Source organism: Bos indicus, chromosome 29, assembly GCF_029378745.1.
Source record: "Bos indicus isolate NIAB-ARS_2022 breed Sahiwal x Tharparkar chromosome 29, NIAB-ARS_B.indTharparkar_mat_pri_1.0, whole genome shotgun sequence".
NCBI lineage: Eukaryota > Metazoa > Chordata > Mammalia > Artiodactyla > Bovidae > Bos > Bos indicus.
In genome coordinates, this window is record NC_091788.1 from 44,095,019 (window position 1) to 44,123,018 (window position 28,000).

The 28,000-nt window shown below is 54.3% G+C and overlaps 1 protein-coding gene across 2 annotated transcripts; it reads left to right on the top strand.

The window, feature by feature from the left end:
• Positions 1 to 6,660: 6,660 nt before the first annotated feature.
• Positions 6,661 to 27,994, top strand: FRMD8 (FERM domain containing 8). Of its 2 annotated transcripts, XM_019955170.2 has the most exons (12): positions 6,663 to 6,817; positions 7,128 to 7,212; positions 7,527 to 7,750; positions 8,851 to 9,018; positions 11,186 to 11,287; positions 11,616 to 11,674; positions 11,799 to 11,965; positions 14,218 to 14,442; positions 15,792 to 15,915; positions 16,822 to 16,965; positions 23,117 to 23,315; positions 26,300 to 27,994. In XM_019955170.2, the coding sequence occupies exons 4-12, from the start codon at positions 8,886 to 8,888 to the stop codon at positions 26,416 to 26,418; spliced, it is 1,272 nt and encodes a 423-aa protein (XP_019810729.2). In that variant the 5' UTR covers positions 6,663 to 6,817; positions 7,128 to 7,212; positions 7,527 to 7,750; positions 8,851 to 8,885; the 3' UTR covers positions 26,419 to 27,994. The 2 variants fall into 2 exon arrangements, with proteins under 2 accessions (XP_019810728.2, XP_019810729.2); XM_019955169.2 differs by lacking the exon at positions 7,527 to 7,750 and having other exon boundaries at positions 6,661 to 6,817.
• The last annotated feature ends 6 nt before the right edge of the window (positions 27,995 to 28,000 follow it).

Below are 28,000 nucleotides of genomic sequence, written 5' to 3' on the forward strand. Positions count from 1 at the left end.
AGGCTTCCCTGCCCTTCACTATCTCCTGGAGTTTGCTCAAAGTCATGTTCATTGAGTCCATGAAGCCGTCCAGCCATCTCATTCTCTGTCACCCCTTTCTCTTCCTGCCCTCAATCTTACTGAGCATCAAGGTCTTTTCCAATAAATAAACGATACTTCGACTTAAAAAATTTTGTTGCCTCTTTTTATAAATCAGATGATTGCTCATAGGTTGTGTTTTCTATAAGTGTCTGGTACTTTGATTTTTCCTACTCTGTCATCTCTCTCTGCCCCACAAGGGGAGACATGTACATGGAGTGAAAGATGCACAGGGTTTGGCATCTTCTAAACTGAGTTCCAATGCCAAAGAATGCTCAGACTACCGCACAATTGCACTCATCTCACACGCTAGTAAAGTAATGCTCAAAATTCTCCAAGCCAGGCTTCAGCAATATGTGAACCGTGAACTTCCTGATGTTCAAGCTGGTTTTAGAAAAGGCAGAGGAACCAGAGATCAAATTGCCAACATCCGCTGGATCATGGAAAAAGCAAGAGAGTTCCAGAAAAACATCTATTTCTGCTTTATTGACTATGCCAAAGCCTTTGACTGTGTGGATCACAATAAACTGTGGAAAATTCTTCAAGAGATGGGAATACCAGACCACCTGACCTGCCTCTTGATAAATCTGTATGCAGGTCAGGAAGCAACAGTTAGAACTGGACATGGAACAACAGACTGGTTCCAAATAGGAAAAGGAGTATGTCAAGGCTGTATATTGTCACCCTGCTTATTTAACTTATATGCAGAGTACATCATGAGAAACGCTGGACTGGAGGAAACACAAGCTGGAATCAAGATTGCGGGGAGAAATATCAATAACCTCAGATATGCAGATGACACCACCCTTATGGCAGAAAGTGAAGAGGAACTGAAAAGCCTCTTGATGAAAGTAAAAGAGGAGAGTGAAAAAGTTGGCTTAAAGCTCAACATTCAGAAAACGAAGATCATGGCATCTGGTCCCATCACTTCATGGGAAATAGATGGGGAAACAGTGGAAACAGTGTCAGACTTTATTTTTTGGGCTCCAAAATCACTGCAGATGGTGACTGCAGCCATGAAATTAAAAGACGCTTACTCCTTGGAAGGAAAGTTATGACCAACCTAGATAGCGTATTCAAAAGCAGAGACATTACTTTGCCAACAAAGGTTCGTCTAGTCAAGGCTATGGTTTTTCCTATGGTCATGTATGGATGTGAGAGTTGGACTGTGAAGATGGCTGAGCACCAAAGAATTGATGCTTTTGAACTGTGATGTTGGAGAAGATTCTTGAGAGTCCCTTGGACTGCAAGGAGATCCAACCAGTCCATTCTGAAGGAGATCAGCCCTGGGATTTCTTTGGAAGGAATGATGCTAAAGCTGAAACTCCAGTACTTTGGCCACCTCATGTGAAGAGTTGACTCATTGGAAAAGACTCTGATGCTGGGAGGGATTGGGGGCAGGAGGAGAAGGGGACGATAGAGGATGAGATGGCTGGATGGCATCACTGACTCGATGGACGTGAGTCTGGGTGAACTCCGTGAGTTGGTGATGGACAGGGAGGCCTGGCGTGCTGCGATTCATGGGGTCGCAAAGAGTCGGACACGACTGAGTGACTGATCTGATCTGATCTGAAACTGAGTTCCAGTCTCAGCTGCCCCGGCCAGCAAGGTGATCTGGTCAGGCATGTGCTTTTTGAGGCTCTCTTGTCCCATGTCATCTGGGAGGCTTGGGGGGCCATCAAAGGGGCTTTCCAGGTATTGGTGTTGTCTACAAAAATAATCAACAACAATCTGCAATAAGAATTGAAAAGAGTTTTATTTGAGTCAAACTGAAGACTATGCCCCAGAAGACAGCCTCAGATAACCCTGAGGAACAGCTCTGGAGAAGCATGGTTTTCAGCACAGTTTTATGTCTGATCAGAACAAAGATCCGTCTAGTCAAAGCTATGGTTTTTCCAGTAGTCATGTATGGATGTGAGAGTTGGACCATAAAGAAAGCTGAGCGCCGAAGAATTGTGCTTTTGAACTATGGTGTTGGAGAAGACACCTGAGTCCCTTGGACAGCAAGGAAGTCCAACCAGTCAATCCTAGAGGAAATCAACCCTGGATATTCATTGGAAGGACTGATGCTGAAGCTGAAACTCCAATACTTTGGCCACCTGATGTAAAGAACCGACTTATTGGAATAGACCCTGATGCTGGGAAAGATTGAAGGCAAGAGGAGAAGGGGAAGACAGAGGATAAGATGGTTGGATGGCATCACTGACTGAATGGACGTGAGTTTGAGCAAACTCTGGGAGATAGTGAGCGACAGAGAAGCCTGTCTTCTGCCCCGCTGGACTGCTCTGCTGCACTTCATGAGGTCGCAAAGAGTCAGGCAAGACTTAGTGACTGAACAACAAGGACAAGGACAAAGAACATCAAGCGAATCAGTGATATATTCCTTCAAAGTTTCAGAAAAACAAATCAGCACAAACACGGCAAGGCAGTATGGCCTTGGTGCCTGGGAAGGGTGTCATCACTGAGGGAGCACCTGTGTTGGTGTCCCAGGAAGAGGGGCAGTTCATCTTTATTTTTAAGATGGACATTCTTTTTTTTTGTTTTTTTTTCCGGCTGCCCAGTATGTGGGATCTTAGTTCCCTGATCAGGGATCGAAACCACGTCCCCTGCAGTGGAAGCCCAGAGTCTTAACTGCTAGACTGCCAGGGAAGTCCCTTAACATGGATGTTCTTTACTTCTGGTCAATAATTAAAGCCGATCTACAGTGTATGTTTGATAGGCCACAAACAGGCTGTTTTAGTTAGCATCAAATTCAAGTTAACTCATGTATAAGCCAGAGTGACTCCCCCACACCTCAGTAAGTGAACATTCCTTTTGTCAGTGTCCCCGTTCAGGACCACATCATGCAGGATCATGTTTCTGATTGTCTGTTAATCTCACATGTATTCCTATGAGGTATGCCCGGATGCAGGCAAGGTGCTGACTGCAAGTTTGGCTGCAAGCCCGGAGGAATATGGCATTAGGAGAGCATGGGGGCACTCCAATGGAACACGGGCTTCACATTGACAAACATGAAATATTCTCTCCGATTTCTATTCTCAGGAATGTTGGGCAATTGGGGCCTTGGGGTGGAGGTTGAGGAGAAAGGGGTCTTCTCTCAAGGGCACGGAGACCTCAGGCTCAGGTGTCACTGCTCAGAGAAAGCTGTGATGGCCCCAAAGCAGCCCCAACCCCTGGAATTGCCTGGACACCTCCCTTTCTCTCTACCTCACCACCTTTCCATGAGGAAACGTATTCATAGTACCTCCAAAACAGACCCCTGAATCCAATCTCTTGCCGGCTCCCCCATTGCTTCTGCCCTGGCCCCAGACCACTATCACAGCCACTTGAATACCTCCCCGCAGCTGGCCTCTCTGCCCCCGCCCCATCCCTTCCACTTCCCCTTCCTGCCTGTCCTTCACCAGCAGCCCGATAATGCAACTGAAATTGAAGTAGACCATGTCTCTCCCCTGCTCCACACCCTGCAATGGCCCACACCGCTGCTCCCTCCTCCAGTTGGCTTCTTCTCGATGGGCTCAGACATCGCCTACACAGTGAGCCCGCCCTGACTGGCTCGGTGACCACTGTCGTCTGCCCCACCTGCCCAGCGTTCCCGGTGCCCCTTCCCTAGCCCAACCTTCTCTTTCACTCATCACCTTCTGACACACCAAGCAATTAACTTGTCTGTCTGGGCAGGTATCTCTGGCTGTTTTGTTCCCTCATGTTATCTTAAAGGCTTAGAACTATGCGTGGTACAGAGTAGGCAGTGAATGAGATATGAATGAGCGGACAAGTCAGGGAAGAGCATTAGAGAGCCCTGGGTCTCCAGTTCTCTCTCCCCGTTTCCAAAGGGCCCCAAAGAATGTACAGTTCCCAAACACCCCCTACCTGCCCCTCCAGGTCTCCTCCAGCTCTTAGTTTCCCACCAGCCCAAGGATCAGTCCTGATGGTGCTTCTCCTCTCCCACAGCTACCAAAGCAGAACGCATCCCCCACCACCACTTACTCGTGGGTGGGAGCAGAACCTCCGACCTCCTCCCCCTGGAACTATCCTGGGCTCTTTGGGCTGCCCCCAAAGACCTTCCCGAGCCCTGGTCCCTCACGATGGCTAAGCTGTAATCCTAGTTTTGCAGCTTGTTCTCTCCTGAGTGATGCTGGGCAATCCCTCCGTGGGCCTTTACTGTTTGCAAAAGTCAGGGACCAGCCCAGCAGATAGCTGAGTCCCAGGCTTCTTGGCTGTAAAGGCCATCAGGCTGCCTGTCTCTTCAGAATGGGCCCCAGTCTGTCCCCTAAGCCTACCACACGCCCCCAGCTCAAGGGAGACCACTCCCCAGAGCCTTACAGAAGGGCAACCCCACGCCCTGCTAACTCTTCTCCAATTCTCCAGCAAGGTCTACCAGGTTAACCCTCGGCCTGGCAAAGCAGAGCTCAGGTCTTGACATTCTCTAGCTCACAACCTCCAAAATGGCTTCACTGCCTGCCAACACCCCCCTCCGTGCCCCCCGCCACATACTTCTACTCCTGGTGTTCATGCCATCCCTGACCCCCACTGGGTGCCACCCCACCTTCCCACCTGCTGTGCTGTTTGCTCAGGCCTTCCCTGGTGTCCTAACCATGCTCCTGCAGCTCTCACTACCTGGAATGCTTTTAAGAATCTCTTCCAGCTCCCCTCCTCGCCGGACCTGGGTTCGTCGCTTCACCACCACCACCACACATACTGCCAGACATCAGCTTTGTTATTGAACCTGCTGATCCTGTTTTCTCATGAAATGGAAATCTGATGCTCACCTCTTAATGTCTGAGAAAGATTATAGCACTTAGAAAAGGATCTGGCACGTTTTCTATGCTCCACAAATAGCAGCTACCATTATTCTTATCAGCACTCACAGGGTCGTCCCTGAGGTTGATGTGAGGAAACACACATGAAAGGGCGTAGCACGCAGTAGGTGCTCAGGAATTGAGGACCTTGTTCTTCCTGCTTTTGACATTTTATAGCTCTTATGGCATTTCTGTCACCTTATGGGGCTTTAAGGGCTTCCCAGGTGGCGCAACTTGGGACTTCCCTGGCAGTTCAGTGGTAAAGATTCTGCCTTCCTATGCAGAGGGTATGGATTCAATCCCTAGTTAGGGAACTATATCCAGCATGCCACAGGGTGCAGCCAACATTTTTAAAATAAATAAATAAACACAACATTGTAAATCAACTATACTTCAATTTTAAAAAATTTTTAATGCAAAAACAAAAAAAACATGCATCTTTCTCAGTGTTCTCTCTCCTCTCTCCCTCCACCCACCCCCCACTCCAGTGAAACCATAACATAACCTTTCCGAGGGCAGGAGCCTTGTTTCACCGAGGTCTCCACGCCCTGCCCCAGCCCAAGCCCGACACCACAGTAAGCACTCAACGTACTGAACTGTGTTTGCACTTTACCCCAGCCAGTTTAGGGAAGACACCGAGCCATTGTGTCCCATCCCAGAGCCGGGAACCTGGAGGCGGGTGCCGCTTCCCACTGTTCACATCTGAACTTCCCTGAGTCCTTAGGTCATGTTGGGAAGGAAGACAAGATATAATGGGCCAATCGTGGGGCAACCTGGGTCCTGGAGGCTAGGCAGAGAGCTGTTTCAAATATTGAGACTTGGACTGTGTTAGGCTGGAGCTGCCTTCCAACACGCTGCAATCAGGGCAGGTGAGCCCTCTACCCTCCACCCCTCACCCCACCTCCTGATCACCCAGCCCATTGCTGTCATTTGGAACAATCTCTGGCTTCTCTGTCTCAGGAAGGCGATCCATGGACCTGTTTTTTCTGAGATCTACACGCCAGGCACACACATGCTGGCCTTGCCAGGACACGTTGGTGACATGACCCTGGGGATAGGTGCTTTCACACCTGCCTCCTCTGGGCCCCAACCCCTCTACCCAGCCTGGGAATGCCGCAAGGTGTCCCAGGATGTGTGTCTAAGATAGTGAAGGCTCATGTGACTGCTCCCTGGATTAACAAGAGTGCCCAGCCTGGATTCCTGACACGTAATCTGAGGATCTTTGGAGGTCATCGAATCCAATGTCTTCGTCTGACAGAAGGGGTAACTGGGGACCCGAGGGGAAAGGACTTGTCTGCAATAGTCAAGACAGGTACCCCAGTTCCTGACCACTGTGGGGAACTGACCACCTCATCCCCACTCCCGGCCTCGAGGCACTGCGGTACAGCAGGTTGCCAGCATCACCTTTACCCAGCACCCAGCACAGTGTGGCTCCGGGACACGTCCCCACGAAGCATCTCCCTTTCAGAAGTGAGGGGACTAGCCCAAAGTCACACGCGTGTGAGCGCCAGAGCTCGCGCCCCCATTCCCTATTTCCTTGAACCTTCGCCACATTCTGCTACAGGCCAACAGACGGGGCCTGTGTGTGGGGATCACGGGCCCCCCAGTTACTCTGGTAGGTGGCGGGGCAGTTTCTTCAGTCGGCCACCAGGAGCCTTAGGCGGGCGGCCGGGATAAACGCGAGCCTGCAAGGGGCGTGCGCGCGCGGGCGGGAGGCAGGGCGCGTGCGCGGCGGCCCCGGGCTCCGATTGGCTCGCGCGGCCCGAAGAGGCGGGGCCGTGCGCGCCGCGCTTCCTCCGCCCCGGCTTCCGCGTCGCAGCCCCGGGAACCCGGGCGCAGGCGGGATCCTGCGTCTCCGCTGGCGGTGAGGTCGGAGCGGCACCTGGGGGCCCGGGTCAGGGCAGGAACCTGGACTGAGGCAGCGGGCGCTGTGTTCCTGCGAGGTGAGAGAGCGGCGACGCCCTGCACGGGCCTCCGCCCCGGACAGGGGTGTTGCAGTGTCGTGCCTGGGCATCTCGGCGAGCCGAGCTTGACCCTTCTCCTGACCACCACGGCCCCGATCTAAAGTTGACTGAGGAACCCGCCCCCCGCAGTCCCTCACCCCGCTAGTCTGCACACCTGTGCCTTCAGCCCTGGTGTTCACCTTCGTAGATAGCTCTGAACCCCTTCCTTGCTCAGTGACAGCTTGAAGGGCTTCCCAGCACCCCCATCCTTGGACCCTCCAGGAACAACGTTTTCTCTTTTCTTATGCAGATGGACGGGCCGGAAGACAGTACCGGGCAGCCCGGCCCAGCTGATCGGTCCCATCGAAGCAGTGTGTCCTCCGTGGGAGCCCGAGGTGGGTCCCTGACCCCAGTCCCCACCCCGCCGTAACTTCCTAGGGTTCCAGCCCTGAGGAAGTGGCCCTGGCTCATCATCTCTGTCATTGAAGAGAATTTTATTTATTAATTAACAAGTAAGGTCTGTTGGGATGTGGAAAAGTGACAAGTCAGTCCGAGGACCTGGGCTCTGTCACACTAGGCTACTTGCAGAGTTGGGTACTCACTTGTAAATCTTCCTCACTTGTAAAACCTTAGGTAGCTGTGAAATTCACATAAAATCTCATGAATGAAAAGTGACATATTCACTTTCTCTGTTATTTACATTTTGTAGGAAGAAAATTGGGCCCTAGAGAGGTTAAGTACAGGACACTGGAGCCTTTACTGCCCTAGACGTCCCTCTGAATTTCAGCCTCCTGGCGTGCTGCAGACCATGGTGTCGCAAAGAGTCGATACGACTGAGCTGAACTGACTGAACTGAACATTATTTTATGATCTCTCAAGAAAGTGACTGTTAGAGCCTAACAGACTGGGGATCCAAAAAGCACCTTCATTTGTGTTAGTAATAAACTATATCTATGTGTTTCGCAGGCTTCACCTCATTTGATTCACAGAAGCTCTGGGTGGGGTAGAGGGTGATGGGTAGTGGGGGATAGGAATTAGCCCTACTTGGTGCCTGAGGCGTGTGCTGAAGCCAGTCAGCCAGCCGGAGGCCAGGCAGGATTGGAGCCCTCAGGGCTTCTTCACAGTGCCTGTGGTTCCAGTGATGGAGATTTGAATCTAGCTGCCCTTCCAAGGGTCTCCTTTGGGCTCCAGGCTCCAAACAGGCATCCATAGGCTGTCACCAGGGAACACTCAGCTTTCAGGGTTGTACCTCAGCTGGCCTGTTTAAGACTTAAGTCCTTCTGAAAGGCCATTGTGTTGAGTCCTGAGGCCTGAAGAATCCTAAGGAGGCTGAGCCCTGAAACTTGCTATACCGCGGGGTGGCCTTGGGATTCCTCTGTCCCCACGTTAGCTTGGGCCAGAGAGAGGTAGTGGCTTGTTTAAGGTAATAGCTTGTCACCAGCTCTCTTCCTCCTTGCTTGATTTACTAACTGCTGTAACCTCAGGATGGGTTCAGTCTCTCTGCCCCAGTCCCACCTGTGGAATGTTCTCTTTCAGGGGAGAAGCACAGCAGAGTCCTTGGGGCTGCAGGGGGAGTGTGTTGCCGGTGAAGCAGCCAGCCCCAGTTTGAAACTTTGGAGGTTTAGGGTGGGACAAGGCTGATTCCTGGGCCAGAGTTGCAGTCTTCCTGGGTGGTTTGAAGGTCTCCAGCAAGTCCTAACAGACTTAAAAAAAAAATTATGCATTTATTTCAGCTGCACTGTGGCTTAGTTGCCATGTGCAGGATCTTTAGTTGCTGCATGTGAACTCTTAGTTGAGGTACGTGGGATCTAGCTCCCTGACCAGGGATTGAACCTGGGGCCTCTGCGTTGACAGCATGGAGCTAACAAGCACTCTTCACAGTGTCCTTCGGGGATGCTGGGGCTCTGCCTCTGGAGTGTAGCCTTGGTCACCCCAAGGGTTACAGGGTCCAACCCTAGCAGGGGAATGGAAGATGCTTAGATGGCACACCTGTGCCAGCTGGCTCAGCTGACCTTGTCCGGCCCTCATTGCAGCAGCCGACGTGCTGGTGTACCTGGCGGATGATTCGATGGTGCCCCTGGCCGTGGAGAACCTGCCCTCACTCAGCGCCCACGAGCTGCATCGGGCCATCCGCGAGGTCCTACAGCTTCCAGACATCGCCCTGGACGCCTTTGCACTCTGGCTTGTCTCCCCTCTGCTGGGTAAGGCTTGGCACTGAGAAGCCCAGGTCGGGGGGCTGGAAGGGCACAGGCAGGGGAGGAGGGGGCAGCTTCTAGAACCTCTGGCCACTCTACATCAGGGAAAGGTGGGACTCACATGTGTCCTGGAGCCACCCATGCCTTCCAGGACCCAGAGCCTTGGAATGATGCCTGGCTTCTCTGCCCCCGTCTCCTTTCTTGATGCTGGTGGCAGAGAAGAGGCCATGCCTGCCCCTTACCTCAGGGCTGCTGGAGCCTGATCATCAGGAGGAGTGGGATGGGGGACAGAGAGGGAGCTGTGCACGTTCACAGAGCACATGGTCCATGCCACAACCTGAGCTGGCATTTTGCAAGTAGAGTTTCACTTTATCCTCATGGCCCAGCCTGGTCATACTGATGAGGAAATTGAGGTTTGGAGCAGCGGGGGCATTGAGTGGTGGGACAGAGATCGGAACAGAAGCCTGGGTGGGCCCCCAACCAGCCTCTTTGAACTGCACCCTGCTCTTTGGAGGCTGGGAGGAAGGTGGGACCTGCCCCAGGACGCAGCCACCCCAAGGGTGAGACTTTAAAGAGCGCGGATGATGAGTGGGAACCCAGCTTCTCTGCAGGGACCCTCCAGCCCTGCCCGGTTTCTGATCACCTTGTCCTGCTTTTTCAGGCTGAGATCCCAAGGTGGGAGTGTAGCAAGAGTGAGGGCAGTGGGGGCTCTCCAGCCCTCAGGCCTGGGGGATGTGTGGCGGGCTTGCAGAGAGCCCCCTGGGGCCTCTGAACAGGGCCACTAGCCTGCTGACTTGGTTGGGAAAGGGGCTAGTGAGAGGATGCTCCAACTGGTGCCAGGGCCAGGCTTGTTCTGGGATTAGATACTCTCCCTTGTAGAGAAACAGGGGCAGAAGGGTGTGCCTGGTCCCTGGGCCCCCAGGAGTTTGTGCCTCTGCCCTGGAGGGAAGATATGCTGGCTTGGGGGAAGGGGAATGCCTGTCTCCCCACCCCCACCCACCGGTGGGAGCTTCCTGCCCAGCTGTTGCTCTCGCCCACCCTCTTCCTGCTGACCAGTCTCTCTCGGCCGCTCCCCACCCAGCTCAGCCGCCCCACCTTCACCCTCTGGCTATCGGGCAGGACTGCGGGCCCCTCTGCTTGTGTCTCTGGAAATCTGGGGGTGGTGGTTTCATGTGGCCCCTGCCCGGCCTTCAGCTCCTGTCCCTGCAGTCGGCCAGCTGACTTCCTCCCCCACTCCCTCCTCGTCGCATTCCATCTGCCCCCTCACAAGAACATGAATGGGCTGCCTGTGTGGCCAGTGGGTTATGCTGGGCACCACCCCAGCCAGGGGGCCCCAGCACGGGGTCAGCGCCCACTCTGTTCCCAGGCTGGGTTCAGGAAGGCTGAAAGGCCACTTCAGCTTTGACGCGGGCCCTCAGGACTCTTGGCCCCAGTCCGCCCCCAGAGTGGGTGTGGTGGTGACCCACGCCCCAGGGCTGTGAGGCAGGGAGGGGTGCTGCCTGCTGGAGCCACCCTTCAAGCTGGATGTTTGGGAGGGTTTGACCTTCAGAGTGCCATTGTTACTCTGCGTGGAACAGGGCTCCAGGGACAGTCCGTCTCGCTGAGGGGACAACCTCTAGGCAGGAAGGCCCCATCTGGAAGTGTGGGACCAGGGTCCCATACTGATAACGGGAGTCCTCTGAGCTGCGGGGGCTTGGGGTAAGGCCATCTGGAGCCCAGAGCCCCCAGGGGACATGCTTGGGTGGGGGCTGGCAAGGGAGAGGCCCAGGCAGGGCCTGGAGCAGGGAGAACAGCTCCCTGGGCCTCTGAGCGTCACCAGCTTTGGGCTCTGCTTTCCAGGTAGTGCCAGGGGCAGCAGGACCTCCACCCCCAGCACCTTCCGTCTGCCTCAGCCTCTCGGCTATAGCCCACCCTGGGCACTGTAGGGAACAGTCAGGCTGGCTGCCTGGAACCTGACCCCCTCTCACTTGCTGTTTGACTTTGGACAAACAGCTTAAACTCTCTGAGCCTCAGTTTTCCCTGTGGATGAAGTGAGAGTAGGGTTATTCCAGGGCAGTTGCTGTAAAGCACTTGACATGGTTTGGTGAACGTTGGCCCTGAGCGCATCGCTGCTGTGAGCGTGGGCAGTTGCGCTGCTCACGGCTTCACAGCTGCTTTCCCTCTCCTCTCGCAGAGGTGCAGCTGAAGCCCAAGCACCAGCCCTACAAGCTGGGCCGCCAGTGGCAGGAGCTGCTGCTGCGATTCACTGACGCCCCGGACGACGACGTGGCCATGGGTCAGTGCTGCTGCCTGTGTGTCCCTGGCTTGGGGGCCCACCTGGGTCTGGGGTGTGACCTCCCGGCCCATCCAGACCTCCCCTGGCAGGTGGAGCTGCGCTCGCTGAGGGCAGGGCCGGCATCTCCCCCACGGGAGGGGAGCCCAGGATAGGGTGGGCTGAGGGGAACAGTGAGCACCTCGAGATAAGCCACACATCTCTGGACGGCTCTGGGGTTTCCTGAGCGGTGGTGGAGAAGACTCCCCCAAGACTAAGGAGACTGGGTCACTCAGTGGGGAAGGCAGGGTGGCTGTGCAAGGCGGCCGGTGACCCCCTCCTCTCTCCCCAGATGAGCCTTCCCTACAGTTCCGGAGAAACGTGTTTTTCCCCAAACGGCGGGAGCTCCAGGTGAGTCAGGGAGCCCCAGGCAGTACTACCTCCCCAGGGTATCCAGCCTTCCCTTGGCCCTTGGCCCCTGGACACGGGTGTCCCTCTGGACTGAGCCATTCCTCCCTGCCACACCGGCTCGCAGATCCATGACAAGGAGGTCCTGCGGCTGCTCTACGAGGAGGCCAAGGGCAATGTGCTGGCCTCCCGGTACCCCTGCGACGTGGAGGACTGCGAGGCCCTGGGTGCCCTGGTGTGCCGCGTGCAGCTCGGGCCCTACCAGCCTGGCCAGCCCACCGCCTGCGCCCTGAGGTGAGGGCCCATGGAGGGGAGCCCCTGGTCTCGGAATCCTGGTTCCAAGTGGTCTTGCCAGGTCCTGGAGTCAGGAGGCCCTGATGCTGTGTGACCTTGAGTGAGTCACCCCACCTCTCTGGACCTCCTCTTCCTCATCTGCTCTAGGCTGAGGGGCCTGGGCAGTGGGAGACAGGTGAAGTGATACCCGTGAGAGGACCCCTACTTGTGCACAAGGGTGGAGCCCAGCCCCCATCTGAGGTCAGAGGGAGCTGGGCTTGTTCTCTTGGAAGTCATCGCCGGGGACTGACCACATTCTGAGTCCCAGTTGCCACCGATTGTCCTGTTTAGTCCTGAACTCCAGGGAAGAGGCCCCATTTCCTGACACTCCAGCATGCTGGTCCGTGCTTCCCAGCTGTCTTTCAAGAAACTGTGCTCTTTGATTGGCAGGGCCTGGGATTGTGACAATTGAGTCTACCCGGGTAGTAGACCAGGCCTGCCTCTGACCTCTGTAGACAAATCCTGAGGTTTAGCAATAATTGCAATGAGGATGTACTTGAAACACAGCCTGTCCTAGACTCAGGGTTCCCCCCACACCAGCCCTTCGGTGTATGGCTGTGTTGCGGGGGGAAGGATGTGCAGAGGTTGGGCCCTGTGCCCGGTGACTAACAGCTGGGGCCTAGCAGGGCCACCCAAGCTCAGCGGAGCCTGAACGCGCCCAGCTGAGCTGGCTTGAGGCTGGCAGCCATAGAAATCCCGGCTCTTGTGATGGCATGTCTGGTCCTGTTGCGGGTGACAGCAGACCCAGCTCAGACTGTTTGGACTTGAGGGACTTTGTCAGGACATGGACGGGCCCAGGGTGACTGAGGGCTTCCCAGGTGGCTCGATGGGTAAAGAATCCACCTGCAGTGCAGGAGATGATGGAGACCCGGGTTTGATCGCTGAGTCAGGAAGATCCCCTGGAGAAGGAAATGGCAACCCACTCCAGTATTCTTGCTTGGAGAGTCCCATGGACAGAGGAGCCTGGCGGGTTACAATCCACGGGGTCACAAAAGGTCGAACACAACTGAGACAGTGGAGGGTGACTGAGGTTCAGGGGCTCTGACTGGGTCCCTCCCACCCACCAGACCCGGTCCTCGCTCTCCTTGGCCAGCCCTTTGTCCTCTGGACCAGCTTGCACTCAGGCAAGCTCTTGCCTCATAGTGGCCAGTGGCCACAGTGGTTGCACGTTGGCAAGAAGAGACCTCATCCCTCACGTGACCAGAGTCCTGAGACTCATGATGACGGCTAGGCCCAGGCCCACCCAAAGGAGACAGCGTGGCCAGGACACTGATTGGCTGAGGTCCAGATCCTCCCTTGGACCCGCCATGAGCCTGCACAGACCCCATGGACTGAGGGTAGGAGGCCAGATTTCCAAACGACAAGGGGGAGTTGTGGCTGGAAGCGGAGATGTGGGTGGCCCTGAGAAGTGGAGCGGCAGCCCCCTGGACGCCCCTCCTCCTGCTGCTCTATGGCCAGGCCTCTCCCCGCATTATGTTCCTTTCTGTGTCAGGGCCACAGGGCTGGCCACCCCCTCCGTGGCCTGGAGTCTTGCTCCTCCAAAAGCCTCCTTCCCTCTTCAGTGAAAATGACAACCTCAACTGTGTGTGTTCGGCCCCTGCCATGTGCCAAGCACGTGTCAGCACCCATCTATATGAGTAGGGATCCCTGTCATTGAAACATGGGGAAACGGGCTTGGAGAGGCGCTCATGCCCCGAGCCCCAGCTGCGGTCCACTGGAAGGGGCGGAGCCCAGCCACAGTCGGAGGGCTGCCTGAGGGGGAGACACGGTGCTGTCACGCCAGGATTCGTGAGTCTGTGTGATTGAAAATGCCCTTTCCTTCATGAGCCTGTGCTGGTGGTGATTTTTTTTAACATCTGTGTTCAGCAGAACAGAACATTGCCAGCTCTAGGTCATTTGCACTATCTTTTGATTGTAAAATTGCTGGCTTAGGAATCCAAAGCTTCCTGACTTGATGACACAGACTTGATCCCGAGACCCTCTGGTCACAGTCTGGTTCTGGGGTGGGCCTGGTTTCAGCTCTCATGTTGTCTCCTGGCTTTGCCTTCTGGCCTCTCACCAACCAGGCGCGCTGCAGGGATAGGGGCAGTGGGCTCTCTGGGGGCTTGTGTCCAGGCGCCCCCCATGCTCCCCACACCCCAGGACCGTGTCATCTTCCCAGCCCGCAGGCACGGAGCCGTCCTCAGCCCAGCCCCATCTCCCTTCCTCCACAGGGAGAAGCTGGACTCCTTCCTCCCTGCCCACCTCTGCAAGCGGGGCCACGGGCTTTTCGCTGCTCTCCGGGGCCGTGGGGCCAAGGCCGGGACGGGCGAGCAGGGCCTGCTGAATGCCTACCGCCGGGTGCAGGAGGCGGCCGGCAGTGACGGCGAGCGCGAGGCCTCCCTGAGCCCCCACTACCGCGCCTACCTCCTCAAGTGCCACGAGCTGCCCTTCTACGGGTGAGCAGCTCCCAAGTGCGGCCACAGCCCTGGGCGCTGTGTCCCTCCCCGGCCTGTGAACCCATCTCCAATCCCACTGAGCTCTGTCCTCACTCGAGGTGCGTCTAGATGCCAGCACCTCAGGCTCCGCGGGTCCCGGGCTGGACACTCTTCCTCCCGTTCCCCTGTCACGAGCTCAGACACCGGGCAGGTCCTCTCCTCTCTCCTGCTACAGTCACGTGGCCCGTGGACCTGCCACCTCCCCTTCCGCCAGCTCTTGTTCACATAGGCACTTCTAGCCCTTAGCTCTTGGGTTCCTACTGGGTGCCAGCACCCTTGAGGTGCTAGAGACCCCTCGGTGAGCAAAAGAGACCACCTTCCTGCCCATGAAGAGGCTGTTCTAGGGGCAAGAGAGACAGCGAACAGTAGAATCAGAGAACAGACCGTGGGCAGGCAGGATGAGCTGTGAGGACAGTGGCCACACTCCAGAGAGTGCCGAGGCTCAGGCCGAGGGCGGTGCTGCTCCCCTCCTGGGGCTTCAGGATTTAACTAAGGCTCTGGCTTTGCCAGAGACCTGGGTTTGATCCCTAGGTTGGGAAGATCCCCTGGAGGAGGGCATGGCAACCCACTCCAGTGTTCTTGCCTGGAGAATATCATGGACAGAGGAGCTTGGCGGGCTACAGTCCATAGGGTCTCAAAGAGTTGAACACGACTGAGCGATTAACACCTTTGCTTTCACTGGCTTAGCCAGGGGTGAGGGCCCAGGGCAGCCGGAGTGCGACAGGCCACGAGGGGGCCGGAGGGAGAGGGTGGCAGCTCAGTGCCTGCGTGTCCCAAGGCCCCTGCCCCTTTCCCTTTGTCAGCGTCGAGTCCTGAAGTGGCTTCCCTGCCTGAGCAGCCCGTCGGGGGACTGTGGGCAGCCTCAGCCCCCAGGCTCTCCCAGCCTCCGCCCCCAGGCTCTCCCAGCCTCCAGCAGCTTCAGCTCCCATCTCTGAGCTCTCGGGCTCCTGGCCATTCCTGGAACATCACTCACTCTGTCTGACACCTGTGTTCATGCTCTGCCTTCTGCCCATGGTGCCCAGCTCGCTCTGAGCCACCCAGTTCCCCTCCTGTCCTATCTATTCCAGCCCTCCTATCCTGCCCGATCAGCTCAGAGGCCACCACCTCCACAAAGCCTCTCTCTTGCCCACCTCCTCTGTTCCTCCCTCCCTGGGATGGGTTTCCACTTAACCTTTAGTCACCCAAACAGCGTAAGCATCTCAGGTGCCTGGGGCAGGGCCTGGCCGGTGCACTCACTGGTGGTTGAACCCCGACCCTGGCCTTGTTCTTGGTGCTGGAGGGGACAGACTAACCCCAGCTTCCCGCCCCAGGTGTGCCTTCTTCCACGGCGAGATTGACAAGCCGGCCCAGGGCTTTCTGCACCGGGGCGGGCGCAAGCCAGTGTCTGTGGCCATCAGCCTGGATGGCGTGCATGTCATCGACTGCAGAGAGAAGGTACGTCCTGCTCCTCCAGGGGGCACCTGGAGTGGGAGCCTCAGTGGAGAGGCGGGCAGTGGGGTCCTTACCCAGGCCTTCCTGGTTCCCTGGGGCCTGTGGTTGGCCTCGGGGCAGGGTGGGCAGCCTTTCTGGCCGCTCTCTCTCAGATGTCTCTGGGGCTTCCACTGTCATTCTGGGGGCTTTGCTGAGCCTGCTGTGGGTCAGCTTTCCTGCCCAGCCTGCAGGGCATGGAGGTGACCGGGGGAAGGGGCTGCAGCTGGTGGAGAGCGCTTGGCAGGGCCTGGCTGCTCTGCCCGACCAGGGGCTGCACACTGGTGGTTTTCTGGAAAAACCCCACGATTGGGAGCCCTCCTGGCTGTCGGAGTCTTGCTCTGCCTCCTGCTTTTGGCGCTGGCTGTCTCCGCTGGTTGTCTCAGCCTGTGTAGAAGTGGTGTCAGCAGCCCGCCCTGGGGGCTTCTATGCACCTGAGCGGGAGTCCCTCCCATGCCAGCAGACAAGTTTTGGGGGGACTTCTGGTGGTTCCCAGAGATGGACCCCAGCTCTTCCTGGGCACCTGCTCCCCAACATGCCGGGTCCAGCTGCACCTCCTGCCGAGATGCCACCCAGCTGATCTCTGGGGAAGGAGGGTCTCCCCTGCCCCCCATCCCAGCTCTCAGGGGCTTGTCCCACTGCTGAGAAGGGCTGTGGGTTAGGGGGTCTCAGTTCCTGGACCACAGCCCTCCTTGAGGGTCTGATGGAAGCGGGGATTCCTCTCCAGAGAGAAGCTCATACGTGAGTTTCAGCTCAGCCTTGGTGGTAAATATTAGCCTGGCCAGGTGTCCCCTCCTAGTGATGCCCTCGGGGATGGGGCAGGGCAGTGGGCCTCAGCCCAGAGGAGTCCAAGCTCTGTCTCCCGCTGGCCAGCACGTCCTGCTGGGCCTGCGCTTCCAGGAGCTGTCCTGGGACCATACCTCCCCCGAGGAGGAGGAGTCTGTGCTGTGGCTGGAGTTCGACGGTGACAACGAGGGCACACCGGTCAACAAACTCCTCAAGATCTATTCCAAGCAGGTAGGGGTGGGTGCTGCCTGCATCCCGGGGATGGGCGTGGAGAGGCTGGACTTAGGGGCCTCAGGTTATTGGAGGTCTCAGCCTGGCTAGCAAAGAGGTGAGAGGGCTGCTGAGGGCCTGGACACCACGGAGCTGACTGCTGCCGACCAGGAGCCACCCTTGAGGGTTGGGAAGGCCTAGCCAGGTGGTGGGGCAGCTGGGGCAGTGGTTGGTGGGGGGCTGCCCAGCGCTGTGTGACCAGCGTGCCTTTGTTTCACTCTTGTGTGCTCAGCACCCTGTCTTCCCACCCCAAACTCCACCCCTGCCCCTTCTCCTCCCACCTTGGTCACGGCCGAGGGCCCTTCCAGGACTGTGTGCCTCGGTGCTGCCCTGCCCAAGCACAGAGATACGCTCCAGGGACTCCCCATCGGTGAAAGCACACGGCCCTTCCTGCCGCCGCCTTGAGCCTCTCAACCCTCCTGGCCACTCTGCTCCCTCTGCCCCCGCTTATTACTGGCCTAGACTTTTTTTTTTTGTCACACTGGAGCCTGTGGGATTCTAGTTCCCTGACCAGGGATCAGACTTGGGCCCTGAGTGATGAAAGCAGAGTCCCAACCACTGGAACACCAGGGAATTACCCAGGTCTTTTTTTTTTAATCTAAATGTTCTATTTTATTTCTTTAGCACAGTTTTTTTTTTTTCTAAATCTCAAACATCCTTTTCTTTTTAAAAATATGCTCATTCGGCTACATTGGGTTTTAATTGCGGCACACGTGATCTTTGTCACGTCACGCGGGATCTTTCGTCGCAGCACACGAATCCTCTGGTTGTGGCGTGTGGACTCCGGAGCACACAGCCTCAGTGGTTGCAGTGCACGGGCCTAGTTGCTCTGCAGCATGTGGAATCTTAGTTCCTGACCAGGGATCGAACCTGTGTCCCCTGCATGGCAAGACAGATTCTTAACCACTGGACCACCAGGGAAGTCTCCACTTTATTGAATTACAATATACATACAGAAAAGTGCCCAACTCCTAAGTGTATATGGCTCAACACATTTCCTAAAAGAAACCCGTGAAACAGACTTCCCGGGTGGACAATGGGTGGGAATCTGCCTGCCAGTGTAGGGGACACAGGTTCGGTCCCTGGTCCAGGAAGATTCCACAGGCCGAGGAGCAACCAAAAGCCCTTGTGCCACACTGCTGAGCCCACACTCCGCAACAAGAGAAGCCACCGCGATGAGAAGCCCGTGCCTGGAGAGTAGCTTCCGTTAACCGCAACTAGGGAAAAGTCCAAGCAGCAGCGAAGACCCAGTGCAGCCAAAATTAAATAAATTATATATTTAAAAAAGAAACCCATGTAACACCTTTCAGATTAAGAAGTCCCCTCCTCGATCCCCCTCCCAGCCGTGCCCCCCACCCAGGGACCCCCGCATCCTGACTTGTGTCACCCCAGAGTCTTTGTGCCTGGCTTCGAGCTTTACGGCAGAGGGTCCCCACGGCGCGTTCTGTTCTGCCCAGTCTCGCGCTCAGCCCTGTATCGGGGGCTCCATCCTCGTCCCCACTGTAGGTGCCAGTGCCGTGGTCTCCCACTTGCACTAGGCAGTCCCGCGTATGAATTTGCCCCTCTTGACTTTTCTGTCCCGTTGCTGACAGGCCCTTGGGTGTTCACTTCTGACTGTGGCAGAAGATGCTGCCTGTATCCTCTGTGCGCACGCCCAGCTTCAGGCCCAGGAGCCGACTGGTCCCTTCAGCCACTCTGGTGGTTGAGGAGGGATATCTCCTCGTGCTTGTTTTCTTTACTTTCTAGTCAACTTTATGAGATATAATTTACAATAAAATGCACCCGTTTTGAGAGGTGAGTTTTAACATGTTCACATACCCACCGCCACCACAGGCAAACTACAGAGCTGCTTGTTTGCTGTCCACGTATCTTCCTAGAAGTGAAACGTCTCTTCACATCTTTTGCCCATTTTTTATGGGCATTATTTCCATCACCCCCAAATCTCCATGTGATTTTAGTTGGCATTCCCCCCACATACACACACACAAATGAGGTTGAGCACCTTTATATATAATGATGCTCAACCTTTATATATATATAGATGGCTCATATATATCTGCCATGTGGATGTCCTGTTTGTTGAAGTCTGCCAATTTTTCTTTGGAGTTTTTTCTCTCTCTTTTTTTTTTTAACTGTTTTATACATATCTCTTCTGACTTCAGACTCATCTCTTCACTTGCTATCTGATACCTCCTCTTAGCTGTACCTAGAGTTTTGCTTTCTCCAGAATGTCATATAAACACACTTATCTTATTTACCCAGGAGAAAGAGACATATGTCCACACACAGACTTACACTAAGATGTTCATACAGCTTGTGTGTCATAACCAAAGAACTGAAAACCACACGAATGCCTGTCAGCTGGTAGATGAACAAATAGCGACCCAACGCTGCAGCATACACACTCTCTGCAGCCTTTTGAGCCTGGCCACTTTCACTAAGATTCACGCCCCTGAGATGGTCCGCATTTCACAGTGTACCGGTTTTTCCCTTTTGACTGTTGAGTAGTGTTCCACTGGGCGGATACTCTTTACCCACTGAAGGGTATTTCCAGTTTGGGACTTCTGTGAATAAAGCTGCTCTAGACATTTGTGTGCAGGCTGTTGGGTGGCATATGCCTCAGTTCTCTGGTGTGAATACCTAGGAGTGGGGTTACTGGGTTGTATCAGAACAGCCTTACTGGAAGCTACCAAACCGTCTTCCAAAGGGACTGTGCCATCCTGCAGTCCCTCCGGCCGCGTCCGAGTCCAGGGCTCCGCATCCTTGCTCAGCGCTTGGTGGTGTCAGTGTTGTTGGCTGGTTTGCCATTGTAATGACTGCGGTAGTGACGGGTCAGTGTGGCTGTCGCTTGCATTTTCATTGTGACTTATGATGTTGATTATCCTTCTGTGTGTTTATTTGTTATCTGTAGGTCTTTGATGGAATGTCTGTTCAAATCATTTCTCCACTTGGTTAAAATCGGGAAATTTGTAACATAGCCTTATTTATGTGTTTTATTTCTGACCGTGCTAGGTATTCATTGCTTTTTGTGCAGGCTTTCTCTAGTTGCAGCAAGTGGGAGCTACTCCTCATGGCGGGGCTCTGGCTCCTTGTTGCGATGGCCTCTCTCGTTGCAGAGCAACAAGGGCTCCAGGCGCTAGGGGCTGCGGTGGTCGCGGCACAGGCTCGTCGCTGCAGCGCGGGCTTAGTTGCTCTGCAGCACGTGGAGTCTTCCTGGACCAGGGATCGAACCCGTGTCCCCTGCATTGGCAGGCAGGTTCTGATCCCTCGTGTCACCAGGGAAGTTCCTGAACTGGCTTATTTGTTTTCTTAGTGAGCTATAGGAGTTCATTATATGTTCTGCATACCAGTCCCTTATCAGATAAGGGTATCAGATAAATATTTTACAAACGTTTTGTCTAATAACTTGACAAAGTCTATAACTTTGTCTACAACTTTTTATTTTCTTAAAAGTGTCTTTTGAAGAGATGTTTTTAAATCTTCCAGTCCATTTATTTTAAATGACATTTTAAAAATTATTTTATTTATTTATTTTTGGCTTTTCTGGTGGCTCAGACAGTAAAGAATTTGCCTGCAATGCAGGAAACCCAGGTTTGATCCCTGGGTCAGGAAGATCCCCTGGTGAAGGGAATGGCAACCCACTACAGTATTCTTGCCTGGAGAATTCCATGGACAGAGGAGGCTGGCAAGCTACAGTCCATGGGGTCGCAGAGTCAAACACACGACTTTGACTTTGTACTGGGTCTTCATTGCTGCACAGGCTTTTCTCTAGTTGTGGCGAGCGGTGGCTACTTCAGAGTTTTGGTATAGAGCTTCTCATTGCGGTAGCTTCCCTTGCTGTGGAGCACGGGCTCTAAGGCGCACGGGCTTCAGTAGTTGGGGCACGTGGGCTCTAGACACAGGCTCAGTAGTTGTGGCACACCAGCTTAGTTGCTCCTTGGCACGTGAGATCTTCCGGGATCAGGGATCGAACCCGTGTCTCCTGCATTGGCAGGGGTATTCTTTACCACTCACCCACCAGGGAAGCCCCTGGTCCATTTATTTTACATCTCCATTTATCTGTCTTTGATTTCTTTCACTAACATTCTGTGGTTTTCAGCATACATATCGTATCTATCTTTTATTAGATTTATCCCCCTCCCTATTTGTTTGGTGCTGCCAGAGATGGTACACCGTTTTTTAATTTCAATTTCCAGTTGTTGGCTGTGGCGTATAGAAACACCGTTGATTTTGTTTTCCTCATATCCTATAACCCTGTGAAACTCACTCGTTGAAAGCAGGTTTTTTGAGGCTCCTTTGGGATTGTCTCCGGGCCGTTCAGCGTTGTCTGTGAAGGGGGCAGTTGTGTTCTAACTTTGCAGGCTGCGTGCCTCTCCCTGGTCTCACCTGGTGAGTCGGGGTGAACAGACATCCTGGGCCTGAGGGGAAAGCCTTCAGTCTTGCTCTAAGTCAGCGTGGTGTTGGCTATGCGTTCTTCATAGATGCCCTTCATCAGGTCAAGGAAGTTCTCTTCCATTTCTAGCTTGCTGAGTCTTATCCTGAATGAATATTTCATTTTGTTGGAGGCAGCTGAGCTGTAATGGCAGCCTCCCCCAACCTCAGGAGCGTCAGGCTGTGTTGGAGGATCTCAGAGGGCGCCCTGGTGTGCTCAGCTCCTTGCAGCTCCCTCAGGGAGGAGAGGAGGGTGTGTGGGGCCCGGACCTCCCATGCAGTTTCCTGCCCTGCTTGCCCTCCTCAGGGCGGCTTGTGTTGCTCTGGAGCAGCCTCGGGTCCCCCCATCGGGCAGGCAGTCACCGACTGCCCCCTTGGCCTCTGACCCTGCTCCCCAGTGGGTTCTCATCTTGGGGTCCAAGGCCAGCCTGTGTCTACCCCAGTCCTTGCTGTGTCCTGCTCCCTGAACACACCCTGCCTAGGCGACGCCACCTGCTGGCAACTTTCTGTCTGTGGATCTGCCAGCCCTGGCCGTCCCCGCCCTAAGGTGCCCAGACCCTGCCCTCTAACGTCTGGTCACGTCACCTTTTATGTCAATGTGTGTGATGTTCAAGTCTGTTGAGAAGGCTTGAGGAATGTGTTCAGGGGAACCGCCTACCCCACTCAGCTGACCTCACTATTTAGCAAGCCAGGCTCCCCTGTCCTTCACTCTCTCCTGGAGTTTGCTGAGATTCGTGTCCACTGAGTCGGTGATGCTCTCCTACCACCCCATCCTCTACCACCCCCTTCTCCTCCTGCCTTAAGTCTTCCCCAGCATCAGGGTCTTTTCCAATGAGTCAATTCTTCACATCAGGTGGCCAAAGTATTTGAGCTTCAGCTTCAGTATCAGTCCTTCCAATGAATATTCAGGACTGATTTCCTTTAGGATGGACTGGTTTGATCTCCTTGCAGTCCAAGGGACTCTCAAGAGTCTTTTCCAACACCACAGTTCAAAAGCATCAATTCTTTATGGTCCTTCTTTATGATCCAGCTCTCACATCCATACATGACTACTGGAAAAACCATTGCTTTTCAAACTATTCAGACTTTTGTCAGCAAAGTGATGTCTCTGCTTTTTAATACACTGTCTGGGTTTGTCATAGCTTTCCTTCCAAGGAGCAAGCATCTTAATTTCGTGGCTGCTATCACCATCCGTAGTGATTTTGGAGCCCAAGAAAATAAAATCTGTCACTGCTTCCACTTTTTCCCCATCTGTTTGCCATTAAGTGATGGGACCGGATGCCATGATCTTATTTTTTTAATGATGAGTTTCAAGCCAGCTTTTTCACTCTCCTTTCTTTCGGGAAGATCCCCTGGAGGAGGAAATGGCAACCCACTCCAATATTCTTACCCAAGAAATCCCATAGACAGAGGCGCCTAGAGCGCTACAGTCCATGGGGTCGCAAGAGTCAGACACAACCACACAATTAAACAGCAACAATCTGACCCCTGAAGTCAACCCAAATGGGGTGCCTCCCCTGGCCCACAGAGCAGACTCCCCTTCTTCTATTGTGTAAAAGGTATTTGTTTCCTCATCGGCCTCCCCCACCAGCTGGTAGGGCATGTGGGTCTGGATCCTCTCGCTCTGTAGCAGGTAATAGAGAGCCCCCCAGGCCTCACACCAGCCCCTTCTCCTCCCCAGGCCGAGCTGATGAGCAGCCTCATCGAGTACTGCATCGAGCTGAGCCAGGCTGCAGAGCCCGCCGCCTCCCAGGAGGCCGGCCCCACCTCGGCCTCTGGCTCCTCACCACCCCCTCACCAGCGCCCCCAGCTGCGGAGGCAGGGCAGCGTGGTGTGCAGCCGCATCCAGCATCTCTCCACCATCGACTACGTGGAGGAGGGTGAGTGACCACCTCATGCTGTGCACACACACCTACACGTGTGCACATGCACACCACGGGGAGTTCTGGAAGTGGGAAGCAGTTCCAGATGCAATGAGTTAGCTTCCAGCCGGCAGGACCTGGCGGGGGACAAGGGCTGGGTTTGAGCATCCCATCGTTTGATGGAGAGTTGGAGGCTTCTCTCTGGGGCCCCAGCAGTAAGAGCCCCTCACTGCTGTGTCTGAAAAACTAGAAACTACTGGTTTTTAGTAGTTCTTAGTTACTAAAGCTATGGGTATAGGAAGGACGGATACACACCCTGTGGAATCGGTGCAGCTGGTAAAGATGACATAGGTGCCCTAATGCATGCTTTGCCTGCTGGCTCAGTGGTAAAGAATCCGCCTGCAGTGCAGGAGATGCAGTTTTGATCCCTGGGTCAGGAAGATCCCCTACAGAAGAGAATGACAGCCCATTTCAGTATTCTTGCCTGGAGAATCCCATGGACAGAGGAATCTGGCGGGCTACCGTCCATAGGATCGCAGAGGCAAGACACACGACTGAGCGACTAACAAACATACACACGTGATCTGCAGTTGATTGAACTGGTGGGTGAGACGGAACCACCCTATGAAGGGCCAGCGAGAAGTTATACTTGGATTTTCAACTGCACAGAGAGTTGGCATCTCAACCCGCTTGTTATCTAAGGGCCAACTGTATTTGTAGTTCATCAGCTACTATAAACAGCATACCAAATCCTTACCTGGAATCCATAACTGTTTCCTCGAGATAAATTACTGGAAATAGGGTTGCCAGGTCAAAGTGTGCAGCCACTGTACCCCCCCAGTGAGAAGGACGCACGTGCCTCTCCATCCTCACCCATGACAGGTGTTATCACCCTGAGCGTTGTGGGCTCATCAGAGTTGGTGTTCGGATGCTGGTGAAGCAGGGCCGTTTTTCCGTGCAGTTTCTTCATCAGTTCAGTTCAGTTCAGTCGCTAAGTCGTGTCCGACTGTTCGCGACCCCATGAATCACAGCACACCAGGCCTCCCTGTCCATCACCAACTCCCGGAGTTCACCCAGACTCATGTCCATCGAGTCAGTGATGCCATCCAGCCATCTCATCCTCTGTCATCCCCTTCTCCTCCTGCCCCCAATCCTTCCCAGCATCAGGGTCTTTTCCAGTGAGTCAACTCTTCGCATGAGGTGGCCAAAGTACTGGAGTTTCAGCTTTAGCATCATTCCTTCCAAAGAAATCCCAGGGCTGATCTCCTTCAGAATGGACTGGTTGGATCTCCCTGCAGTCCTAGGGACTCTCAAGAGTCTTCTCCAACACCACAGTTCAAAAGCATCAATTCAGCGCTCAGCCTTCTTCACAGTCCAACTCTCACATCCATACATGACCACAGGAAAAACCATAGCCTTGACTAGATGAACCTTTGGCAAAGTAATGTCTCTGCTTTTGAATATGCTATCTAGGTTGGTCATAACTTTCCTTCCAAGAAGTAAGTGTCTTTTAATTTCATGGCTGCAGTCACCATCTGCAGTGATTTTGGAGCCCAAAAAAATAAAGTCTGACACTGTTTCCACTGTTTCCCCATCTATTTGCCATGAAGTGATGGGACCAGATGCCATGATCTTCGTTTTCTGAATGTTGAGCTTTAAGCCAACTTTTTCACTCTCCACTTTCACTTTCATCATGCGTTACCATTTATTTCTGTTGCCTGTTTTTCTTGTCACTTGCTTTTTAACATGAACGTATTATGTTAATACGGTATGTTTGTTAGAATTAATGAACTGACACGATGCAGTAAATTAACTGAAGTCCTTAGTTTTAACCTTACCTAACATCCTCTTTCAGATGCATGGTCCCATCCAGAACACCACACCTCATGTGGCTGTTGTGTCTCCTTAGGCTCCTCTTGGCTGTGACAAGTTTCTCAGACCTTCCTGGTTTTGATGACCTTGAAGTCTTGAGGAGGACTGGTCAGGCATATTGTAGGATGCCCCTTTACTGGAATCTCTCTTCTGTTTTTCTCCTTATTAGACAAGAGTGAAGGGTTTGGGGGAGGAAGGTCACAGAGGTAATGTGCCATTTTTGCCACATCATATCAAAGGTGCATTATCAACATGATTTGTGACTTTTGATGTTGACCTTGATCACCTGGCTTGAAATTTTTAACTTTTAAGAAGTCTTTTTATGGACTTTCCTGGCAGTCCACTGGTTAGGATTCCAGGCTTCTACTGCCAGGTTCGATCCCAGGTTGGGGAACTAAAATTCCACAAGCACCACCCTCTCCTCCCTCCCTCAGAAAAAGTCTGTCTGTTTCATCAAGGATCATTTTCAGCCAGTGGTATGTATTATAGGTATTTTGTGATGTTGGTCTGTTCTTTCTTCTTTTTTGTAATTGAATTATGTGTGTGCTCAGTCATGTCTGACTCTTTGCGACCCCATGTACTACACCCCGCCGGGCTCCTCTGACCATGGAATTTTCCAGGCAAGAATACTGGAGTGGGCTGCCCTTTCCTACTCCAGAACTGAACTACAGTTGACATATTATATATTCGTATATATAGTGATTTTGCCATAGTGATTCAGTATTTTTATACGTTATGAAGTGATCTTCCTGAGTCTGGTCATCTGTCACCATACAGAGTTACTATAGTATTACTGACCATATTCCTTATACTATCCAGGACATCCCTGTGAGTTCTTTTTTAGCTGGACGTTTGTACCCCTCTCCAGTCTCTTTTCGAACAGGTTTAGACACCACAGCAGGCCCACCATCAAATGGAAACCCTGGTGACCTGATATAGGAGACTGGGCACCCCCCCCAACCCCGATCCTCTCACTATGGGAGGGTTGGGGGTCGGGCTGAGGCTCACGAAGCTGGTGGGAGTGAAGAGGGGAGCTCAGCCTGAACAGGCTCCAGAAGGGGCTCCCCTGGGGCCGGGCCCCTCCCCGGGGGGACACCCTCCTCAGTGCGTCCCTCTTGTTCCCCCAACAGGTGAGACGATCAAGCGGGTGAAACCGAAACGCACCACATCCTTCTTCAGCCGGCAGCTGTCCCTGGGCCAGGGGAGCTACACCGTGGTCCAGCCCGCCGACAGCCTGGAGCAAGGCTGAGGGCCGCCGTGCAGGCGGGAGAGCATGGGGGCATCGTGCTGCCTGAAGGCGCGTGCCGGGGGGAGGGCGGCCTCCGTGTGTGGCCAAGCCGCTGCTGTGCCGGGCTGGGGTGTGCAGAACTGGCTGGGGGCTGCTGCAGGCACCCTCTTGCAGCCTGCCTGCTGTCCCTGGACTCCGGGCTCCGCTGCAGTCTCAGAACCAATCTGACTAGGCCCCAGCCACCCCCTCCCACCCAGGGACTCGCCTTTGTGCCCTCTCAAGACAGAGTATCCCCCGCTCTGAAGTCCCTTGGTTGGCAGGTGGCTGAGCAGTAGGGTTCAGGACACTCCAGAGGAGCATGTGTGTCTTTGGTTTTTTCCCTGGACATTGGTGACCACATCCCCACATTCCAGCTCATGTGGCCAGGCTGGGACATGGCCCTGCGAGGAGAGGGTCGGGGCCTCCACAGTGAGGCCCCCACAGAACCCTCTCCAGTTCGATGGAACTGGAGGGCCCCCTGTGCCCCTCACTCTGGTCTCCTTTGTAAGCAGGAGACTCTGACCAGCAGGAAAGCAAGCCTGCTGATCTTTGGTGATGTCACTGTGCTGGGAGGTGGCTGCCCTGTGGACCCACCAGCCCGCGGGCCCACATTCCACACCCAGAGGAGCTCCCAAACCCCCTTGAGGCTTCCAGTTTCAGTTTTGATCTTTTTTTGATCCGCTTTGGTTCCATGAAGCCTGCAAACTCAGGCTACTCACGAGGGTGCCCCCACCATCTCGGAGCTGCTGGCGCTCCTTCCAGGATGATACTGAGGTTTCATCCAGCCCTAGGCCCATGCACGGGAAGTCCCTGGCAGGGAGGGGTCTGTTCTTTCTCGGGGACCTTGTAGGGCGGTGGATGTGGCCTGGGTGGGGCTCTTCCCATGGCCTCCTGCCTCCTCCCAGAAGAGCTGGCCTCTCAGCCTTGGGCTCTTTCTCAGCGGTCACCCCCCTCACCACCACCACTGGGGCGCTTCCGGGGACTTTCCACAGGAAGGAGGCAGATCCAGCCCGACACAGGGTTTGCTTTGTCTTTCCTTCCCGGTGGAGAATGTGGGGAAGGGAATGTGAACCTCTTGTCTCCGGATGTCAGAGCCCACTCACCTCCTCCTCCCTTTGTTGGCTCTTGAACACTCCAGATGTTGGGGGGGGGGGCTTGCCCTCCAGCAGTAGGGCCTTTGTTATCTGTCATAATGAATAGGTGTTTCCAGCCTTTGCAAATGTCCCAGCTAGAGGACATCTCATCTCTCCTGGAGACCTCATTGGCTCTCAGCCCCTCCGGCTCCTAGCCCTCTGGTTATCTGCTCCCATGCACTGTTTTGATGCCAAGTGAATTCTTATCTGACAGATTGAGGGGCCTGAGGGACGTGATGGGTGTGTGTGTGTACACAGATTACTTGTTTTGACTCTTCAGCCTCCTCTTCCTGTTTTCTGAGCATCCATTGTGCCTTAACTTTTTCTCTCTGCCCTTGCGGGACAAAGCAGTGTTTCACTAAGTGCCCTTTGAATGTTCCTATCCTTTTGTATCATGTGACTTATTAAAATCAATTTCCAGCAAACTTTGT

Excerpts from the sequence above, each read along its gene's own strand:
- FRMD8 (XM_019955169.2), top strand. The coding sequence starts at position 7,128 with ATGGACGGGCCGGAAGACAGTACCGGGCAGCCCGGCCCAGCTGATCGG. Across the intron at positions 16,966-23,116 it reads TCAAGATCTATTCCAAGCAG|GCCGAGCTGATGAGCAGCCT; the intron begins GTAGGGGTGGGT and ends TCTCCTCCCCAG. Across the intron at positions 23,316-26,299 it reads CATCGACTACGTGGAGGAGG|GTGAGACGATCAAGCGGGTG; the intron begins GTGAGTGACCAC and ends TTCCCCCAACAG.